Here is a 21,550-nt window from a genome sequence, read left to right as displayed (position 1 = left end):
TGCTAGGAAATCTGTATTTGTCAAAAGATAGTAATATAGCACCTACAAGCATGTCAGCATCCTTATACTGACATTTAAGATATTATTTTCATGCAAAGCTGTGGTAGAGCACCTGTCCTAGATACAGTATTTACATTTATTCTCATTTTCTTTCCCTCTTTGTCCCCACCCCCCAATAAATGTTTATAATGGATACCTACAGACACACCCAGACTCACATCCACACACCCTTCCCTTTTACTTCCCTTCCCAAAGTGAAACAAAGCCTGGAGCAATAGTAACTACTTCTATTTCTGACATAGTCACCTATAAAACCTATGAACTAATTTTTCTTTAAAAGATGCTGACTGGAGGGAACAGTAACAATAAACGTGGCTGAGAAGTTCTAGAGCAATTTACAGAATGACAAAAATGCTTCAAACACATTATCTAAATTGATTCAACTGCCTTTGTAAGTAGGTAATACAAATATTATCCCCATTAATAGATATGGGAGTCTTAAAACTGGGAGGAGTAAAGGTACTTGCTTAGGGTCATGGAGGTGGTAGAGCTGGGACCTGAAAGCATTTGACGCTCTTTCCTCTACCTAGATCACTCAGCTGGTCAGACTTTTCACAAGTCTGTAATCAAGTCATCTGCCTGGCTATATTTGTCTTATGAGCATCATTCCTAGAGAACACGCTGGTTTCAGATGACACCAATGGTCATCGGTTCAAGTCCATGCTTTGTCCCTTACTACCTGCATTAACTTAGTCACATAAACTCTATGGGCCTCATATTTTGCATCTGTCAAATGAAGGGACTTGACACAGTATTTCTATGATTCTATTTCCAAATCATATATTCCCATGAATGATATGACAATTTTTTATTTAAAAAGAATGAAACTCTTTACTTTCTTTTCCCTCCAAGTTGTAGTAACAATAAAAACCTTGGAAGATGCCTATAGAAAGGCAACAAAATCAAAAGCCATGCATCAGAAGACAAAATAATAAATAGAGCTGAGTAAGAAACATAAGGGAGTATATTTGTACACCTGGATTGCAAATGGAACTAGAGGTTGGGAATATATTTCTCAAAATGGAAATGCTGAGAAATCTTATACTATGTTTCTCAGAATTCATGGACTATGTCCCACAAACACCAATGAGGAGAAAATACCTTTCAAAACATAAAGCCACCCTCAGGCCATCATCAAGAGACCACGATGGTATCATCCTAGAACCTTGGATAAGATGAGCTTATGGACCATCAGCTTTCAACACAGTGGCAAAAACTTGTCAGAAAAAGGGAAGTCAGTGAAGTGAGATGAGGGGAGAAAAGGAGTTGAGGGCAGGAAAAGTTTCGAAGTACAAGGTTATATATTAGTGAATATATACCCCCAATAACCACTGAAGAAAACACTGTCTTATAACACAGTATAATAACTTCATTTCATAATGAATTATGCTCAGTTTATTTTATTTAATGTAACAGGAAAATACATGATCCATCTTATTATGAAGATTTCTACTGACAAAACATACATTTTTAAAACTTTCCTTTAGTTCTCTTCTAAAAAGCACCTGATTTCTTGATATTGCTGGATAAAGAAGGCATTACTATACCATACACATACACACACACACACACACACACACACACACTCTCTCATTCACTCTACACCCCATACCTGCCATGGGGATCCTCCAACAGAAGCCAGCAAAGCCTTACCTGACCCAACTTTCTGCAAGGGAAGGCCCTAGGGATGAGCATCAAGGAGGGGAGCAGGGCAAGCAGCCACATCCCATCTCCTCTTTCCTCTATCCAAGGGATTTTCCTCTGAGCAGTCCTCTCCTACCCTGGCTGATAAGCATTTTTTTAAACACATAATTCAATGACAGGATTCCTCCTCAAGTTGGGTAACAGTAGAAGATCCTGGACCAAGGCAAGATTCAATTCACTCACCAAGATTTGGGCTCCCCGAAGTGCAGGTAATTGATACTGTAGAGATCCATGTCTTCTGTGTGCCAAGCAAAGGTGGTTTTCCACATGCCAAAGTACAGATAGGGAGTGTTCACACCTTCTATGATTATCCCACATTCATGTTCCACCATGTCCAAAAGGGTGTTCAAATTCCCAATATTCCACTCCTCTACATCCTAAAGAAAGGGCAGACAATCAAAACCACTCCCTTAGACTTTTGATTGTGCTCAGTTAAGAAATCCTGTTGATTCTACCTTGCAACATCTATCATTCATTCCCTCGGATGTTAGGGGGCCAGCATCTGATTTATGGATAAAAGGCTGTTGCTGTACAATGATGACACCCTACATTATGTAAGAGAAAAGGTAACTGAAGGAAATGGTCAATCTAAAGTTAGAGCCTAGCAATCACAGGCCCATATACCTTCTTTCATCCAGCTTACCATCACATGCAGTCATGTTCAATTAATGTTTCATCATTCGTCGATCATTTCCAACTATTTCAATCCAAGTTATATGGCTTTCCCCATACTACAGAGATAGCGTCACATTAACAAGCATTTTTAAAGCACCTTCTATGTGCATAGCAATGTGCTAGGCCCCAGGGATCAAAAGACCAAAATGGTCAATAAAATCTGCCAGTATGGAACCTGTACTGTGATGGGGAGGACACATTTGGGCACACAGCATTTAGAACCTACCATTCAATCAGCTCCCTCCACAGGAAGCCCTGTGACTTGGTGGATAAATCTTGGCAACTACCCAAGATAGAGAGTTTAGTGATGTGCCCAGGTTCACGAAGCTATCGTCAGAGGCAAGACTGAAAACCAGGTCTTGCTGTCTCCAGGCCAGGCTTCCTTCTTGACTCTCAAGACCTTTTCCATCATACCACAGTAGCCTCATCACCCAGAAGGTGCAAGAAGCTCTTGCAACCCCTTCTACGGATTGGCCATTTCTGCCCATGCCAGTCACACTTTAGATCCTCTGGACTCTGGGCATGTACCTTCTTCCCAGGGTCTCCCTCAAACTCTTTTTTTCTCCTTCCTTAGATGTATTATCTTCTCCCACTAAAATTCAACTTCCATAAGAGCAGAGAATGCTGTTCTTTCTGTCTGCATCTACATTCCCAGCTTAGCACATCCCAGGGTTGGTGTACAGTAAGTGCTTCATAAATCCTCGCTGACCTGCCTCAACACCAAGCATAGCCCTCCATCATCACACACCCTCCATGTAACACTTACATATATAAGCAAACATGATAAGCCTTAACAATAAAGGACATAAAGTTTGTTTTCTTAAAGGAGTGAAGCACACAAGAGAATTGGAGGAAAGAGGGGGGACCAGGAAAGAAATTCTGCAAGAGACAGCAGCTGAGATCAGACAGTAAGGGGGCCAAAGATTCCAGAAGGCAGAGGTGAGGAGAGAATGAATTCCAAGCATGGGGAAAGTGGGAGGTGGGGGTGGACATGGGATTCTCAGCTCAAAAAACAGTTTAGTGGGTTAATTTGGCAAAAACAGAGTATGCATGTGAGAAAGGGAGCAGAGTAGAGTAAGTCTTGGAAGTAAACTAGTCAGGCTTTAAGAGCCATACTGAGAAGCACGCATTTTATCCTAGAAATAACAGGGAGTCAAAGCAGCTAGGTGGCACAGTGGATAGAGTGCCTGGCCTGGAGTCAGGAAGACTCCTCTTCCTGAGTTCAAATCTGGCCTCAGACACTATTTGGGTGACCCTGGGTATGTCACTTCATCCTGTTTGCTGCAGTTTCATCATCTGTCAAATGAGCTGAAGAAGGAAATGGCAAACCACTCTTATTATTTCTGCCAGAAAGACTCCAAATGGGGTCATGAAGAGTCAGACGTGACTGCAAAACAACTGAACAACAACAACAAACAGGGAGTCCACTAAAGCTTCTTGGCTACTGTGCCTTAGGAGGGTCACTTTAGTAACCCTACCAAAAATGAACTAGTGCAGGGAAGTTACTGTAATAACTCTAGGCAAAAAGTGATGAGGGGCTGAACCAGGGTGACACGTCATGAGTAGAGAGGAGACAAATGGAGAAGATAATTCATGGAAGTAGAATTGACAAGACTTGGAAGGAAGAAGATCCAAGGATGACTAGAGGTTGCAAACATGGTTAACTGGAAAAATGATACATTCCCATACGGAAGTTTCGGGGAGGGGGTGCATTTCCATTTTGGACATGCTGCACTTGACTGACAGTAAGATTTCTAGATGGAAATGTCAATAACAACAGGCATTTATGAAGTATGTTCTATGAGCAAGGCACTGGGGTAAACATTGGGAATAAGTACAAAGAATGAAACAATCTCATTTACAATAAGCTTACATTCTAAAGGGGGAGTCAACAAGTACATATCGTATTGATGCTATCTTAAAAAAAGGAAGGGAGGGATTCTGTGAAGCTGTGGGAGTAGATTCCAAAGATGGAGTTAGGACAAAGTCAAAATAACAGGAGGTGAGGAAAACGGAGACAGCCAGTTTTGATGGACCAGAAAGGACATAAAGGGGACTAACATGATAAGCCTTAACAATAAAGGACATAAAGTTTGTTTTCTTAAAGGAGTGAAGCACACTATAATTCCTTACAATATGGAAGTTATACTGCAAAGGCTGAATTGAGAGAAGCCCTTTGTTCCAAAGTTCTCTGTCCTCAGCCTTATCTGACACTGCCATGCCAAGCAAGATCTCTCTTTAACAGAGATCATGGGGGCAGCTAGGTGGCGCAGTGGATAGGGCACCGGCCCTGGAGTCAGGAGTACCTGAGTTCAAATCCGGCCTCAGACACTTACTAGCTGTGTGACCCTGGGCAAGTCACTTAACCCCAATTGCCTCACTAAAAAAAAAAAAAAAAAAAAACAGAGATCATGCCCTATGGAAAAGCAAAATGACTCAATACTCCACCTCCTCAGTTTAATTTCTTTGGGGGGGGGGGAGCGCAATTGGGGTTAAGTGACTTGCCCAGGGTCACACAGCCAGTAAGTGTTAAGTGTCTGACGCCAGATTTAAACTCAGGTACTCCTGACTCTAGGACCGGTGCTCTATCCACTACCTCAGTTTCATTTTAAAGGGCTTCCCTCAAGAAAAGTGACCCATCTCCATCCCCCGTGCAGATGAAATCCTAAGGTTACCTTTGCTTCTCCCCTTTTTCCCCCCACCATGTTTCTCACCTCCCTCTCGGCATTAGAGCTATAGAACTGAAGCGCCTTCGGGGACACAGAGTCTACCACCAGCCTAGTAAAGATGCTCTGCGAGGGCAATAACCTTATAGATCTTCTAGCTTCAGTCACTGAAGCTTCTATACTTCTATACTTCCACCAACACCATCTTCTGCATAAATCTTGTAGTGTCTTGACTCAAGAATATTTAGTGGCTGCCTACAGGGTCAAGTTCAAAGTCCTCCGCCTACTAATCAAGACATGCCACAAGGCCCTCTCCTCACTTCTTTCCAACCTTATCTCCTATTACTCTACTTCCTGTGTCCCATGCTCCAAAAGGGGCAAATCTGTCCTCCAAACATCCCCTGAATCTTTCATACCTTTCATCCCTTTTGCTCATGCTGTCCCCACGCCTGCAATAACTTCCTACCTCTGTTTTTTTTTTATTTTTTTGTTTTTTTGGGTGAGGCAATTGGGGTTAAGTGACTTGCCCAGGGTCACACAGCTAGTTATGTGTGAAATGTCTGAGGCCACATTTGAACTCAGGTCCTCCTGAATCCAGAGCCGGTGCATTATCCACTGTGCCACCTAGCTGCCCCCCTTACCTCTCTTTTAAAGCAGAAGTTCATCACCTTCGTGTCATGGTGCCCTCTAAAAGGCTAGCAAAGCCTGCCCCACACAATTCTGTTTAAAATAAAATACAGGGGATATCCCAAAATAGTTATCAAGCTATGTTAAAAAACAAGGTCACTGATGCTAACAGTTTATGAAGCCCTGTGTGAAAGCTCACCTTGAATGTTGCCATGTCCTAGAGGATTTCTCTGGGTAATCAAGATCTCCTCTTTGATCTCACCTGTACAGCCAACCTGACTGTACTTCTGTCATAAACTTGGGCCGAACCATAGATCAGAATTTGGTCTCCTTTCTTCAAATTTTTATAAACATGTTTAAACACAAAGAACCTGTTCCTTTTCACAACTAAATATAAATGGCAACTCATACCCCAAATGTTTACTCTGTACATTGATTTGTTATATATAAGAGAACACTGACTGCTTAATTATGTAATCTGGTTCTACCTGTCAAAATAGGATGATAGCTTCAGAATGGATGGAAATCCAACACAAAGACCTGGTTTAGTCCTGGGATGTGGAAGCCTCCACAAATAAAGCATACAGAAGCTGCAGATAGAGAGGGTCTCTTACTCAATGCAGCCCAGAGCCCACAATGCTCTCTGCACACAAGGCCCTATGGGCCACAAACATCTACATTCATTTTTGCCTTCTAAAAAGCTTATTGTGAGCTTCAAGACAGGGACCTTGTCTTTAAATTATTAGTTGAACTGAAAAGTGAATTAGCAGAAAAGTATCTTCATTTCCTGAAGAAAAAAAAAATTTACTTTAAATGTAAAGTGAAATTTGTGTATCCCCAAATGCTGATAAACCAGGTGGCCAAGAGTTCATTTCCCTCTGTGCTAGTGGCAGATATATTTGTTATCTGGTTTATTTAGACCCTTTCCCAAAAAGGACCTGGGAAAACCATGAGGTTTCCACCCCCAATCCCTTCCTCCTGACTTCTGCTGGGGTGTAAAAAGGTCTTGGCAAATAAGTATATACTGTGTGAACCATTATTTATATTATTGAGAAGTGATATTGTTTTCATAGAAAGCCTGAACACTTTGGACTGCTAGAACAACAGCCACAAACTTTTATTACGTAAGAGATCAGCTATTTTAATGTCTTCCTTTTCTAGAGAAAGAGAACCAGAGAAAAAGTGATTTACCCAAACCAGGGGACAGAGCAAATGAATGACATAGCTAAGCTAAGCGAACTCGAGTTTAGCACAAGCCCCTTGGTACATGGGTAACTGCTGTCTTGGCTCTTCTCTCCTCTTCCTGAAGGTTTCTCATCTGTAAAATAGCGATGATTCGATTTGCACTCTCCATCTCACAGGATCAAATGCGATATAAAATGCTTTGCGAACCCTAACTATACAAATTCAATCTATCATTATAACTATGTCCTATACAATGCAGCTAGGTGGCACAGTGGATAGAGTGACAGGCCTGAAGTCAGGAAGCCTCCTCTTCCTGAGCTCAAATCTGGCCTCAGACACCCACCAGCTGGGTGACCCTGGGCAAGTCGCTTAATCCTGTTTGCCTCAGCTCCTCACCTATAAAATGAGCTGGAGAAGAAATAGCAAAGCACTCCAACACCTTTGCCAAGAAAACCCCAAATGGGTCACAAAGAGTTGGACACAACTGAAAGAACAACAACAAACATTCTCTACACCACCAACTCAAATATTAAAAAATGGTTTGTAGTTGCAGGCTTGAATATTTCTCCAATAAAGTAAACTGGTTGCCTGCAAAGCAAAGCAAAATGTGGATGAGAAGCAGGAGAAGGAAAATGACAAATGCTGGAGGGGACGGGTAAAAATACGGATACTAACGCACTGTTGGTAGAGCTGGAAACTAGTCCAAACATTTTGGAAATCAATTTGGAACTATGTCCGAAACTGGGCATACCTTTTGACCCAGAAATAACACTACTAGATCTGTATCCCAAAGGGGACAAAGAAAAGGAGAAAGATAATCTGTGTGACCCTGGGCAAGTCATTTAACCCCAATTACCTCAAAAAAAAGAAGAAGAAAGGACCTATATGTACAAAAATACTTATAGCATTTCTTTCTATGGTGGCAAAGAATTGGAAATTGAAGGGATGCCCATCAATTGAGGAATAGCTGAACAAGTTGTGGTAAATCACTGTGATGGAATATTACTGAGCTATAAGAAATGACAAGGGGGATGGTTGTAGAAAAACATACAAACTGATGCAAAGTGAAGTAAGGAAAACCAGGAAAACATTGGACACAGTAACAATACAGTAACAATGATCAGCTGTGACTTAGCTATTCTGATCAAGACAAAAGACAATTCCAAAGAACTTATGATGAAAAATGCTATCTACTTCCAGAGAACTGATAAACCCTTCAGCGTTGATTGAAACATACTTTTTTCACTTTGTTCTTATCCTTTTTTTTTTTTTTGCAACATGGCTAACATGGAAATGTTTTGCATTATTTCACATAAATAATGGACATCACATTACTTGCCTTCTCAATGAGTGGAGGACGGGTTGGAGAGGGAAAGAATTTGGAACTCAAATTTTTTTTAAATGAATGCTAAAAATAATTTTTTTAAAAAGAACCTGTCTCAAAGGCATAGCTCCCCACTGCCTTGGCTCCCTCAAACTTTCTACTATGTGTGCTATTTTTATCAGCTATGTTATGAATAGGTATACAAACCAGCAAGAGCATGGAAAATCATTTCCTCTCTATTCTTACAGCAATCATGCTCTTACGAGGTCTCATAATCACATGTCTATATATAATCCTGGAGTAGCCAACTTCACTTCCACCCTCCTGCAATCCATCACTGTCACTGAAAGAATAAATCTAGCTATGTCACTTCTCTACTTAAAAATCTCCAAGGGGGTCCCTAGTACCTTCAGAATAAAGTTAAATACTCCAATCTAGCATTTAAGGGCCGCTACAACCCACAACACGCAAATATCCCAGCCTTACTTCATACTGCCTGCCCTCACCATTCACTAATTCAGTCACATTGAGCAGGTCTATGCTCTTTCCTGTAATCACTGTTCTGTGCCTGAAATGCCCTCTTTTCTTTCGTCTACTAAATTCTTACCTTTAATGCCAACTGAAATATCACCTCTCTAAAGAAGTCCTTCCTCACTCCCACATGCCCCATTAGTCTTTTAAGTCTCACTCAGCACTATTTATAACCTCCTTGTTGCACTCATTGTGTAAAATTCTATATTATAGCTCTGTGTTGGCATTTTATCCCCTTTTCCTAATTAAACCGTATGTTCGATGAGGTCAGGAACTGTCTTATCTAAACTTCAATCTGTCTTCTGAAGCCAGCATAATGTTCTCCAAATAATATGCATTTAATAGATATTTGCTGCATCCACCCACCCCATTTACCACCTGGCTACGCTTTTCTGGACCTCATCATGCTCTAGAACTTCTTCATTCTGCAGGATCATATCAGCACTAAGACTCACACCACTTCAGTACCCTCTCTTCCCCTTCCCTCTGAATGGAGATGGAGAACTCTCCCAGAACTACCATTTAAGGCCAGCACCCAGGCTATTTTCCATCTGGCTACAATCCCTTAGACTTCAACATCTTTTCCTCCCTGCCAGTCAGTATCCTCTTCCTCCTATCCACTTCAGTTTCCTTTTGTATGCTGTCTCCCATGGCAGACTGTAAGCTCCTTGAGCGTTTCTAGCCTTTTCCTACATTATCCCCAGCACTTAGCACAGTGCCTCACACACAGTAGATGCTTAATAAATATTTACTCAAGTGACCAAACATAATTCCAGAGGACCACAAGGAGGCACACTGCCCCCACCGACTGATAGAGAGGTGACTAAATGAAGGTGCAGAATAAATGCTTGTTAATTGGGGATTTTTTTTTTTAAAGAGGATAAAGGCAATGGAAAGATCATAAAGGGGGTGCAGTGTCAAGGAGGGAAAGACCCACACCAGCTACTGAGTGGTATAACCTGGACATTTTTAACTGACCAATTCTGTTCAGTGGCTCAGACATTGGAAATGATTTATAACACACTTACTGCGTCATATAAAGAACCACTAATATCAGCTCCATAAATCGGTGATACAAAAGTCAGGTTCTTCCAGTATTTACGCTCCAGATCTTCAAAGTCTTGGTGTCGAGGAGTACAATACCTAATGAAATAGAACCAATAAGAGAGTCATCAAGCCTCCAAGCTGTCTCTGTCTTCAATATCACCCATCTGTAACTTTCATTCCCACATATGCTACTGAATACCCTTAAGGAATCCATAAGCTGAATTTGCAATTTACTGCTTCAAAAAATCTCAATTCTCCCAGATAAAGCTACCATCGTGTTCTATCAGAGGATTCTCCTGCTTCCCAGCAGACAGATGGGCAAGACCAGACTGCTGCCAACACAGTCTCAGGCAGGATATGCCTTGTGGTATAGAAGCAAAACTCCTGGGATTTGAGTTAGAGATCCTGAGTTCACACCCTGCCCCTGCTATTCAGTACTAGTCTGACCCTGACAAGTCACTTGATCTCTTGGGAATCAGTGAGGGACTCGACAAATGACTTCCAAGAGCCTCTTCCAAGGCTAAATCCTCAGACACTGTGATCTAGGTAAAAGCTCCCAAAAAGTACCAGAATCCTTTGCACAACATCACTGACAAGTGACCATTAAAGCTTCTCCTTGAACATTTCCAGTGATGGAGAGCTCATTATTTATAGTTCTAGTTGTTAGAAAGTTCAGGCTAACCTCTGTCCTCAAGCTCGTTCTACATAAGACACCTTCAAATATCTGAATATAGAATTGATTTTGTTCAATCCCATCATGATGAAGACCAATGGTACATTCTAAGCCCTGGTCAGAGAAATGAAACACAATGTATGAATTCAAATATCCCCACTCTTTTCCTGTGATTTAGTTACTGCCACCAAGTCCTACATGTGCCTCATCATGTTGGTATTGTTCTCTCCTTTCTTAAAGATTATGCCAGCAAAGCACCAGTCCTACTAGAAAATGGGGCTTTTTTGCCTGTCACCCAAAGACCAGCCTGGATAAATAGAAAATTAACTAGGAAAATAAGGCATTCCCCATAACTTTCTTCTCTCTCACTCCTCCCCACCACCAATTCACAGACATCTACTAAGAGGTGCCCACGATGATGAAATCATAAACCTTTTGAAGCAGGAGTACTATTGAGTAAAGCTTGCCAAAAATACTCTCATGGAAAGGAAAGAAAACTATCATCACTATAAAATCTAAGAGTTGGAAAAGACCTGAGGGGTCATCTAATGCAACTTCCCACCTCACAAAGATTCTGTTACACAGCATCCTGACAAAGTGTCACTCAGCTTCTAGATACTTCTAGAGAGTGCTGAGTCTTAAAGACAAATAATAGCAAAAATGATCAGTGTAAATTACCCAACTGTTAAGAGCACAACACACTTTCTCTTGGAATAAGAGTCCCAACATGTCACTCCATGATGATGAGAAGGAGGAAAAGGAATATTGTTGTTGTCCTCCTTTTCCTCCAACAACAATATTATAGAATTCCCTACCCATACTGAGGCCCCAATGGAACAGGTAACTCTCCCAAAGTCACACGGGTAAGTAAGCATCAGAAGTGAGATGTGAACTCACCCTCTCCAGCCCTAAAATTTGGGGATTCATGTTCAATTAACAAAGACAAAAATAATTAAGCACCCACCCAATCTTATTTGGCTATAGAGAAGTAACACATAGACACTGTTTCCTTGCTACCCAATATGAAAAGGGAAACGTTTGCTCATAATAAATGTACGGGATGGTTAACATACTTTTCACTGTTGGCCAAGCGCCGATAATCTCCCACTGTCATGGGTTTCTTCTGTATGTTATACTGGGTAAATAAACCCGATTGTCCTGTCACCACCTGCTGAATGGGAGCTGGAATCACCATGTCATCAATGTCATCATAAGTTTTCCTAGGTTTCCACTCCTTCGGTGGGATCACCTGAAAGAGGCAAAAGAAAAGTCAAAATAAATCCAGGTGAAAGGTGTAGAAATGCTAGTTACCCTAAACAGAAGAGCAAATAATCATTCCTTTCTTCACATCTAAAAATCTAACAAACATTTACTAAGTGCCTACGATATACTAGGCACTGTGCTAAGCACTAGGGATACAAAAAGAAGGAAAAGACAGTCCTTGTCCTCAAGGAGCTCACAGTCTAATGGGAGAGAGAATGTACAAATAATTACACACAAGCATGTTACATACAGAATAAAGTTGCTGCTTGTCCTTCCTTTCAAAGGGGGTGTCCTGACTTGTGCATGAACTGGATTTAAGTGAGAGTTGCACCAAAGTTGTGCCAAGTCATCAGCTTCACTCCAGAGTCCAGTGGCAAGACAAAAATCAAGACTAGTGATGGAGGATGACTTCAGTATCTTTGATGTCTGAACCTGCTTCAGACACCTTCATGGACACTGGAACAAAATGTTCTCATCTGCCCAAAGATATTCCCCTAACTCACTGATGGGTCTGTTGGTTACCCTCAACCTGGTTTAATCATCTTGTTGAGACAATTTGATAGCGGGGTATGGCTGCACATGCTATAGCTTCTTGGAGCCAGAGGTGAGGTAGGTGAAGGATGGACATCAAAAGTGGATGAGCAGCCCTGTAAAGGGCTCAGCAAGAGAGTAAATCGGAAATAATTCACAGAAGGGTTGGAAAGATTTCCTGTAAAAAACACAATTATAGCTAGGACTTGAAAGAAGTCAGGGAAGTGAGGAAACAAAAATGAGGAGGAAGAAGATCCCAGGCATGGGGGACAGGCAGAGGAAATGCCCTGAGGCAGGAGACAGAGTATCTTGTTCATGGAACAGCCAGGAGGCTAGTGTCAGTGGATCAAAGAATACATGACACATAGTAAGGCTTATGAAGACTGGAAAAGTAGGAGAGGGCTAGGTTTAGTATTGAAAACAATGCCAAAAAAAAAAAAAATCAGTGTCCCATGTTAGATAATAGTCTATTCTGGCTTTAGAAACTAGAAAAAGAAAAACTGCTCACCCGGGAACTAGAAAAGTACTTAGCAATGATGAGGGGTTTACTTAAAAGTACTCTGAATTAAATTTACCACAAAACAAGCAATTGTCACATACATAGTATGTGCAACCCTTTTTTCAAGTGCCAAGGGGAAAAGCAAAGCTAAGACATTATCCTTGTCCTTAAGAAGCTTATAATCTGGGGCAGCTAGGTGGCACAGTGGATAAAGCACCAGACCTGGATTCAGGAGAACTTGAGTTCAAATCCACGTGACACCTACTAGCTGTGTGACCCTGGGCAAGTCACTTACCCCCATTGCCCCACAAAAACAAACAAACAAAAACACAAAAAAAGAAGCTTTTCATCTACTAAACAGCAAAGTATTATAGATATGGGCATTATCATCATCACAAACAACTGCTTGAAATCACAAAGAGCCACTATTTCCCAATACTGTCATATGAACTATTTATTGATTACTTGTTGCCCAAGTAAGACTCCAAAACCATACTAGAATTGCTGAATGCTCAAAGCTGGCATTCTGAAGCCACCATCTTAGGATCAGGTTATCTGGTCCCTAGCTTCTTAAACTGTGGGTCATAACCCCTATGGGGTCACGTAACTGAATGTGGGGGTCGTGAAAAATTTGGCAGCAGTAAAAGGTTACATATACCCATTTTATATACCTACATGTCCCAGGGGTCACGTAAAAATTTCTTGGGCAAAAAGGGGTCACACATGGAAAATGTTTAAGAAGCCCTGATCTAGTCCAATTCTTATTTTTCAGATGAAGAAACTAAAAATGAGGGAGGTTAAACCCTCCCTCCACAGTGACAAGTAGTGTAAGTGTCATGCTGGTCCTCTAATTCCAAACCCAACGCTCCTGACATTGTTCTATACTGCTTTTTAAGTTCAGAGTCTCCATGTTGTTGAAATAAGAGAAAAACTGATAACTAAAACATGACGACAGAAATTAGCAAACCCAGAATTCTGAATAAAATTCTACAAATTTTTCATAGCTCTGGGTACCTGGCAATAGCAATCATCTAGTCCAATTCACTCATTTTGTAGGTGAAGAAAATGAGACCTCCAATAAGGGAAGTGATTTGTTTCTGATCATCCAGGAACAGCCAATGGCAGGCTCCCAATTCAGGGTTCTTTTCTACTATACCATGATGTTATCAACAATAAGCCACATGAGGAAGCTTGAGAAGTCCTCTCATTAAATAAAAATACGAACTTCCTATGCTTTATATTATCCCAGAGTTCTTTGGGAGTGATTCAAGAAAGATACTTTTCTCTGACTCCCATTAATCAGTCTCTGGGAAAACACGAAGGTACAAAAACCTGGACTGAAAGACTTTAAATGGTCTTAAGCTTCAGATTCAGACTTTTCCACTTACAATAACAGCCCCGTGAAAAAGCTATACAGACTCACTACCTACATTCTTCTCCTCTAACTCACAACCCTTTACATTCTGACTTCTCAACACTCAACTGAAATCACTTTTAAGTTCTCCCATCTCTCTTAATTGTCAAAATTTTTGCCAAAGAGCTTTTCATAATTCTCCTATGAGTCTCCCATCCTTCTCCTGGGCACCATTCAGCTGAGGACTTTGTTGCTTTACTGAAAAAACTGAGACCACTCAATATGGCTCCCTCATCTCCTCTTCTCCTCTTCTCAAAATCCCTTGACCTCATCTCCCTCAGTTTTTCAGTTTTCAGCCCTTCTTGCCAAGGCTAACCCCTCTACATGGGCACTTAAATTCACCGCCTCCTTTCTTCTGCAGCAGACACCCCTCCCCTTCTCAAAAACATTCTTCTATCTATAGATTCCTTCCCAGAGGTCAACACACCCAAGGCTCCTTCCCTCTTAAAAAACCCTCATTAGCAGGAAGAGTTCAGAGAAACCTGGAGGGTCTTACATGAGCTGATGATGAGTGAGATGACCAGAACCAGAAGAACATTGTACACAGTATCATCAACATTGAGTGTTGACCTACTGTGATGGACTATATTCTTCTCACCAATGCAATGGTACAGAAGAGTTCCAGGGAACTCATGATAGAAGAGGATCTCCAAATCCAAGAAAGAAAAAGAAAGAAAGAACTGTGGAGTATAGATGCTGATTGAACCATATTATTTCTTTTGTTTTGGGTGCTGTTTTTTTTTTTTCTATTTTGAGGTTTTGCATCACTGCTCTGATTTTTTCTCTTGTAACAGGATTAATGCAGAAATAGGATTAATGTTATTATGTGTATATATATATGTGTGTGTGTGTATATATATATGTATATGTATAGAGATATATAGATATAACCTATATCAGATTACCTGCTGTCTGGGGGGGGGAGGGAGAAAAATCTGAAATTGTAAAACATGTATAAACAAAAGTTGAGAACTATCTTTACATGTAACGGAAAAAATAAAATACCTTATACATTAAAAAAAAAAACCCTCATTAGACCCTACCATCCAGAAGCTATCATTCTATCTATGTATCCCCTCCCTTTCTCATACAAATTCCTTGAAGAAGCTGTCTCAGGGCACTTCCTTCTCCTCTCCCTCATTCCTCAACCCTTTGTCGTCAGGCTTCTGAACAAACCTGTCATTACTCAACTGACACCATCCTCTCCAAAGTCCCTGGTCTCTGTCTCCTTTGCTAGCACATCCCTAGGTAGAAGGCATGGTTTGGATGATTTGCCAGCAAAGATTCTAATCTAGGTTCTCTCCTCTTCTCCCTCTAAACTCTCCACTCTATCTCAAGGTAACCTCATCAGCTCCCATGGGTTTTACTACTATCTCTATGGAGGGTCTCAAAACTATGTGTCCAGCTCCAGACTCTCACCTAAATTTCAGCCCCATATCATCAGTTGGCCACTAGACATTTCAAACTGGATGTCCCACAGACATCTTAAATTTAACATGTCCAAAACTGAACTCTTTCCTGCTAAAGCTTCCCCTCTCCCACACTTTCCTGTTTCTGGTGAAGGTACCACCATCCTTCCAACTCTTAGGTTCATAACCCTGGCATTATCCCCAATTTCTCACTCTCCCTCTCTCACATCTGATTCCACTCACACAACTACCACCTTAGCTCAGGCCCTCAGTATATTTTATTCAGATTACCAGTAACAGCATGCTAACTGGTCTCCCTATCTCAAGTCTCTCACTACTCTAATCCATCCCCCACTTCTGCTGGAGTAATGTTCCTTAAGTGCAGATCTGTCTATCACTCACTGTCACTCAACCAACTCTGGTGGCTTCCTATTGCTTCTAGAATAAACTATAAAGTCTTCTTTTAAAGCCCTAAAGAACTTGGCCCCAGCCTGTCTTTTCAGACTTGCTATATGTGGCTCCCCTTTCTACACCAGCCAAACTAGCCTCTCTCTTCCTCACACAGGATGCTTGATCTCCTATCTCCACACATCTGCGCCAACCATTCTCCAAACCTAGAATGCATTTCCCTCATTACCTTTGCTTCAGGTCACAAACATAATAAGTGATAGAATAATCAGGACTTGAACCCAGATATTAGGACTCCAAGACTGGTGTTTGTTCTACTATACTTTTGCTTCTCTCATTGTTAATTATGTCCTTACTTGATAATTTATTTAGAACTAGAAGGGACCTTTAGGGTTATCTAGTCTCATTTCACTAATGAGAAGATTAGAAACAGTGGGAGGTTCAATGACTTACTAAAGGTTACATAAGTGATAAATAAAATGTCAAAGCACAACTGGACCCCAGGTCCTCTCTGCTTCCTTATGTGTGCATAAAGCAAGGAGAAATAAATAGATCGGCTAGCAGGAAGAGGTATGAGATGAGGACTGAGGAGGAAATGTAACTTGCCTCTTAGATGTGGTAGAATGAATATAGGTATAAAATGAAGAAAAGATCTAAACAAAGGTTCTGCTGGGATGCAAGGGAATCACTGGAAATTAACACTGATGTTTAAAAACTAAAAGAGCATCACAGTAAAGCTTAAGAAAATATAAAAAGAGGGGCAGCTAGATGGCGCAGTGGATAGAGCACCAGCCCTGGAGTCAGGAGTACATGAGTTCAAATCCGGCTTCAGACACTTAACACTTGCTAGCTGTGTGACCCTGGGCAAGTCACTTAACCCCAATTGCCTCACTTAAAAAAAAAAAAGAAAATATAAAAAGAGAAATAAAGATGTTGTACTTGGGGTAAGTCAACCTCAATCCAAGTCCCAACTGCCCTTTCTTATGTGTCCTGGGCATGTCACTTGATCTCTCTAAAATGCAACTAAATGACAGGCAGGAAGAGATGAGACCTTCGACAAACAGCCAACATAATGTTTAATGCAGCTGAAATGTAAAGTATTTGAAAGGGAATCATAGGAAATAAACCTGAAAAGGTAAGTTAGAGCCACTCTGTAGAGAGTTTTAAATGGTAGGCTAAAGAGAGTTCTTATCCTGGAGGCCAGAACCAAATGTAGCACAGGGAAGCTGGAAGGATGGAAGGGAAAAGAAACCTTCTTCTCTATGGTGGGACATATATGACCTAGTCTACTGGATATACCACCTTCCCAAGGTTCCATGGTCTTCACGCCTCTCTCTTCCACTGACACTAAATTCCAAAGAATTTAGCAATTAAAGGATATTGGGTAACCTGGGACAAAACAATCTCAGTCATATCATGGGATCAGAAGACAGAATGCAAGGGGCCAAGAAGTAAGCAGAAAATGAAGCTATGATAGGGAATGTAGATTACTTTTTTCATGAGTTTGGGCTGTGAATTGTAGTAGAAATATAAGATGGAAGCTTCAAGGGACGGCAAGGTCAAGTAAAGTTTTGTTTTATTTTTCTCTTTAAAGAACGGGAGAGAGGGGCAGCTGGGTGGTGCAGTGGATAGAGCACCAGCCCTGGATTCAGGGGGACCTGAGTTCAAATCCAGCCTCAGACACTTGACACTTACTAGCTGTGTGAGACCCTGGGCAAGTCACTTTTGCCCCACCAAAACAAACAAACAAAGAATGGGAGAGACCTGGGCTTATTTGTAAACTGTAGATAAAGAGCCAATGGCTAAAGAGAGAAAAAGCATTAGAGTGAGACAGTGATCACAGGGTCAAGTTCTCTGAAGAAAGGTGAGGAAAAGGATCTAGGACACAAGTGCCTGACCTTGGAAATGTAGGACCACGTTTTCCTCAGAGCCTGAAGGAAAGGACAAAAGGGCAACTATGGAGCAGAGTTTTAAGGTGGAGGAGGAAAGAAGGCACTCCCACCCTGCTACTTTTCTCACCAAGTAAGGTCAGTCAGCTAGGGCACGGAAAGGGGAAACTACACTGAATAACACACTGCCTCTGGCTTTAACTCTGTTGCTGACTGCTTATGTGAGCTGGCACAAGGTCTTACACTTCAGCCGCCTCTGCTGTGAAGTAAGGATGCTGAATGGACTGGCTGGTTGCTGAGGTCCCACCCGGCTCCAGCTCTCTAGGGACAGCAGGAGATGGCAGAACAGACAAGCCGGTTTCTAGTTCACAAAATCCTACTATAGGACAAAGTATACTGAGGAAAGACAGTGGGGAAAATAAACTCATTGTGCAGTCTGAATGTAACGCTGCTACAATGATTTCAATTCTTTTTCTTATCCCAGAGGATACCAATAGCTGCCTGGACCTCAAGTTTGCTCCTCAGTAGAGTCAGAGAATGGTGTAATGTAGAATACTGGCTTTACTGCCACAGCATGAGTTCAAATCCTTACACTGATGCCTGTTCCATGTACAACCTTCAGAGCCCACTCAACCTCCCTTTATGAGGCAGCTAGATGGCTCAGTGGATAAAGCCCTAGCCTTGGAGTCAGGAAGACCAGAGTTCACATCTGGCCTCAGATACTCATTAGCTGTGTGACCCTGGGCAAGTCAATTAACCTCTATTTGCCGTAATCCACTGAAGAAGGAAATGGCAAACCACTCCACTATCTTTGCCAAGAAAACCCCACAAACAGTACTGGCATACACAGGGGCATGAAGAGCAGGACACAACTGAACAACAGAAAGAAGGCACTGGACCAGGGGGGGCCTCTACGGTCCCTTCCAGCTCTATATCCAGGAGCCTATGAACCAATTAAAAAAATTTTTTCTCATAACTACTGTCAGCAATGCAATGATCCAAGACAATCCCAAGTGACTGACAATGAAGCAGACTTACTATCTACCTCCAAAGAAAGAATTGAAATTGACTGAACACAGACTGAAGCTTACTACTTTTCACTCTTATTTTCTTTCTTTTATTTTAGTTTTCTTGTACTAAATGACTAATATAGTAATGTTTTACATAATTGCACAAGTATAATAACCTATATCTGATTGCTTACTGCCTCAGAAGGGGGGAGGGAAGGGAAGGAAGGAAGGATGGAATTTAGATCTCAAAATTTTAAATAAAAACGTTATCAAAAAATTATCATAAAGTTTCACAATGAAAATCAATGAAAAAGTTAGTTTCCAAGTGCTGCCAAACCTAAATCTTTTTTTAAAAAATGAAGATTTCAAATCTCCACTATCCTAACAAAATGTGTCAGTCTATAAAGTGAAAAAAATATTTTATATATATAAACTACAGCATGAAGAGTTTTTAGAAGTATTTACTAAATTTAACATGTTAAGTAACAAACTGTCCCACTTGTCTGAACTTCTGTCCCCCTTTTCACACATATGTAAATAACATGTTCCAAAGAAGTCATATATAAATAAAACTTTGTATAATGGATATTAGATATTTTAGAGAACTCTGAGGAAAATTTTTTGTAAAAAAATGTGATTATGTGATTAAAATTTTTACTCTAAATTTTTTTTCTAAGACCAGATGTTGGTACTTCCTTAAATATTTCATATTTCCGTAAGCTTATACCTACTAGGATCAATTCAATTCAACAAACATTTCTTAAGCAACTACCATGTGTAAGACCTTGGTGTCAAGTCACTGACAATGTAATAGATGACATGGCATGGATACAAATCAATATAATTCCCCTGGGGCAGGAGTAAGTTCAGGGAAGGTTTCATGAGAGAAAGTAAATTGAGCCTTGAAGGAGAAGAATTTCAGCAGGGCAGAGTTTATTCCAGGTCTATGACCCATACAAATTTAAGAAGGAGGTAGGAGACAAGTAAAGATGTTTGCCCAAAACACAATGCCTGAAGGGGAGTAGTGTAAAATGAGGCTAAAAAAGATTGAAGAAAGATTATGATGGGATATATATTGCCCAACAGGTAAGAAGTTTTTTTCATTTTCATTTCATTTACTCTTTGGCATGATTATAAGTAAGACAGGAAATAGTTTTAATAGTTAACATAATAGCTTCCCTAACTGTTTTCTATTAGTCCAGGTGAGAGGAGATAAAGGCCTCAAACTGGGTGGTGGCAGTGTGAACTAAGAGGAAGGGACACTGAGTTCAAATCTGACCTTAGACACTTGACACTTACTAGCTGTGTGACCCTGGGCAAGTCACTTAACCTTCATTGCCCAGCAAAAAAAAAGTAAAGACAGATGCAAGAGATATTACAGAGACAGGATCCATAGTATGGGATCTGGCTATTTTTAGATTCCATGGGATGAAGGCAAAAGAAGAGACAAATATGACAGGTTTTGAGCCTGAGTAACTGGGAGGATGTTGATGCCATTCATCAACAGAAACAGATAATTTAGAAGGTTCATCATATAAGCAGAGGTGATAAGTTCAGTTTGGGGAGTACTGAGTTTGAGGTAAAGAGGTCCAGGAGACAGATTGGAGTCCCATGGAAAGACTAGGCAACTAAGGCAAATAAGCAGCAGATAATTAAAAGAAAGGAGAATGCACTGGATCTCCATTTCTTTTTCCTGCAATATAAATTTTCTTCCAGGCCTTGGGCCTTTAGGACGCGGATTAAACCATCGACCTTTAATCTAAGCACCTGGGGAAAAGTCAATAATGAAGTCATATCAGAAGGGCAGTCTTTCCTGTGAAACAAAAGTATGACAATACACTGTTTGGAGTAACTTGGGACAATCAGTTAATACAGAAAATGTGGACAAAACCTTGCAAGAACAGGAATAACTACAGCTGTCTGGCAATCACCCTACCCTCATATAGCCAAACAAGTTATCAATTTGACCCTTTTGTTCATTTAAGAGCCAGGGACCCTGTCTTGTGGCCTTTCACAATGAGCACTCTACATCTTAGGTTAGGCTTCAATGGGAAGTTTCTCAGCTAACTCTAATGAGAAGTGATCCATAAAACCATCTGTGTCCATTCTTTTCCTACCAAAGTAAAATATTTCCCTAACGGAAATAGGTAGTCAACAGAGCTATTCTAGCATCAGTCTTATTCCTCCTGACTTCTTGTGTCCAACCCCGTAGCAATAATCATTACAACCTGCCTGGACTACTTCAGTAACCCCTCTTAAAAGTCTTCTCATCCTTACCTGTCTCAACTATTCTGCATACTACTGCTGGAATCACCTGCCTTATGCGCAGCTCTATGTCACTACATTGCTCAGAGCCCTACCATGGCTACCTGTTCTCTACCAAGATCAAAATTCTCTGTCTTTAAGGCTCATGACAATCAGGCTGGACCAGCCCTCCTTTGCTTCTCTCATATGCTTCCCCTCTATTGTTTCCCTCCCACACAAGTCCTCGGTTCTGTACATGCTATTCCCTGGGCCTAGAAAGTCCTCTCTCCCTCTCTTCATCTGTTGAATTCTTACCTTTAAAAGGTAAGGTCCTTTAAATGCAACCACCTTGAAATCTGATCCTCAGTCAGTAACAATTTCCCCCTCAGAC

The 21,550-nt window shown here is 41.0% G+C and overlaps 1 protein-coding gene across 2 annotated transcripts in view; it reads right to left on the bottom strand.

The window, feature by feature from the left end:
• Window positions 1-21,550, bottom strand: part of KDM4B (lysine demethylase 4B) — a 255,297-nt gene that overhangs the window by 185,037 nt on the left and 48,710 nt on the right. For both annotated transcript variants that reach the window (XM_043986635.1, XM_043986644.1), the window contains exons 3-5: window positions 11,566-11,741; window positions 9,801-9,915; window positions 1,948-2,141 (exon numbers count right to left, since the gene is read on the bottom strand). In XM_043986635.1, the coding sequence (XP_043842570.1) occupies window positions 1,948-2,141; window positions 9,801-9,915; window positions 11,566-11,741 (485 nt within the window). The remainder of the gene's footprint in view (window positions 1-1,947; window positions 2,142-9,800; window positions 9,916-11,565; window positions 11,742-21,550) is intronic.

This window comes from Dromiciops gliroides, chromosome 1 (assembly GCF_019393635.1).
Source record: "Dromiciops gliroides isolate mDroGli1 chromosome 1, mDroGli1.pri, whole genome shotgun sequence".
Taxonomy (NCBI): domain Eukaryota; kingdom Metazoa; phylum Chordata; class Mammalia; order Microbiotheria; family Microbiotheriidae; genus Dromiciops; species Dromiciops gliroides.
This window is presented reverse-complemented; position numbering and strand designations above follow the sequence as displayed.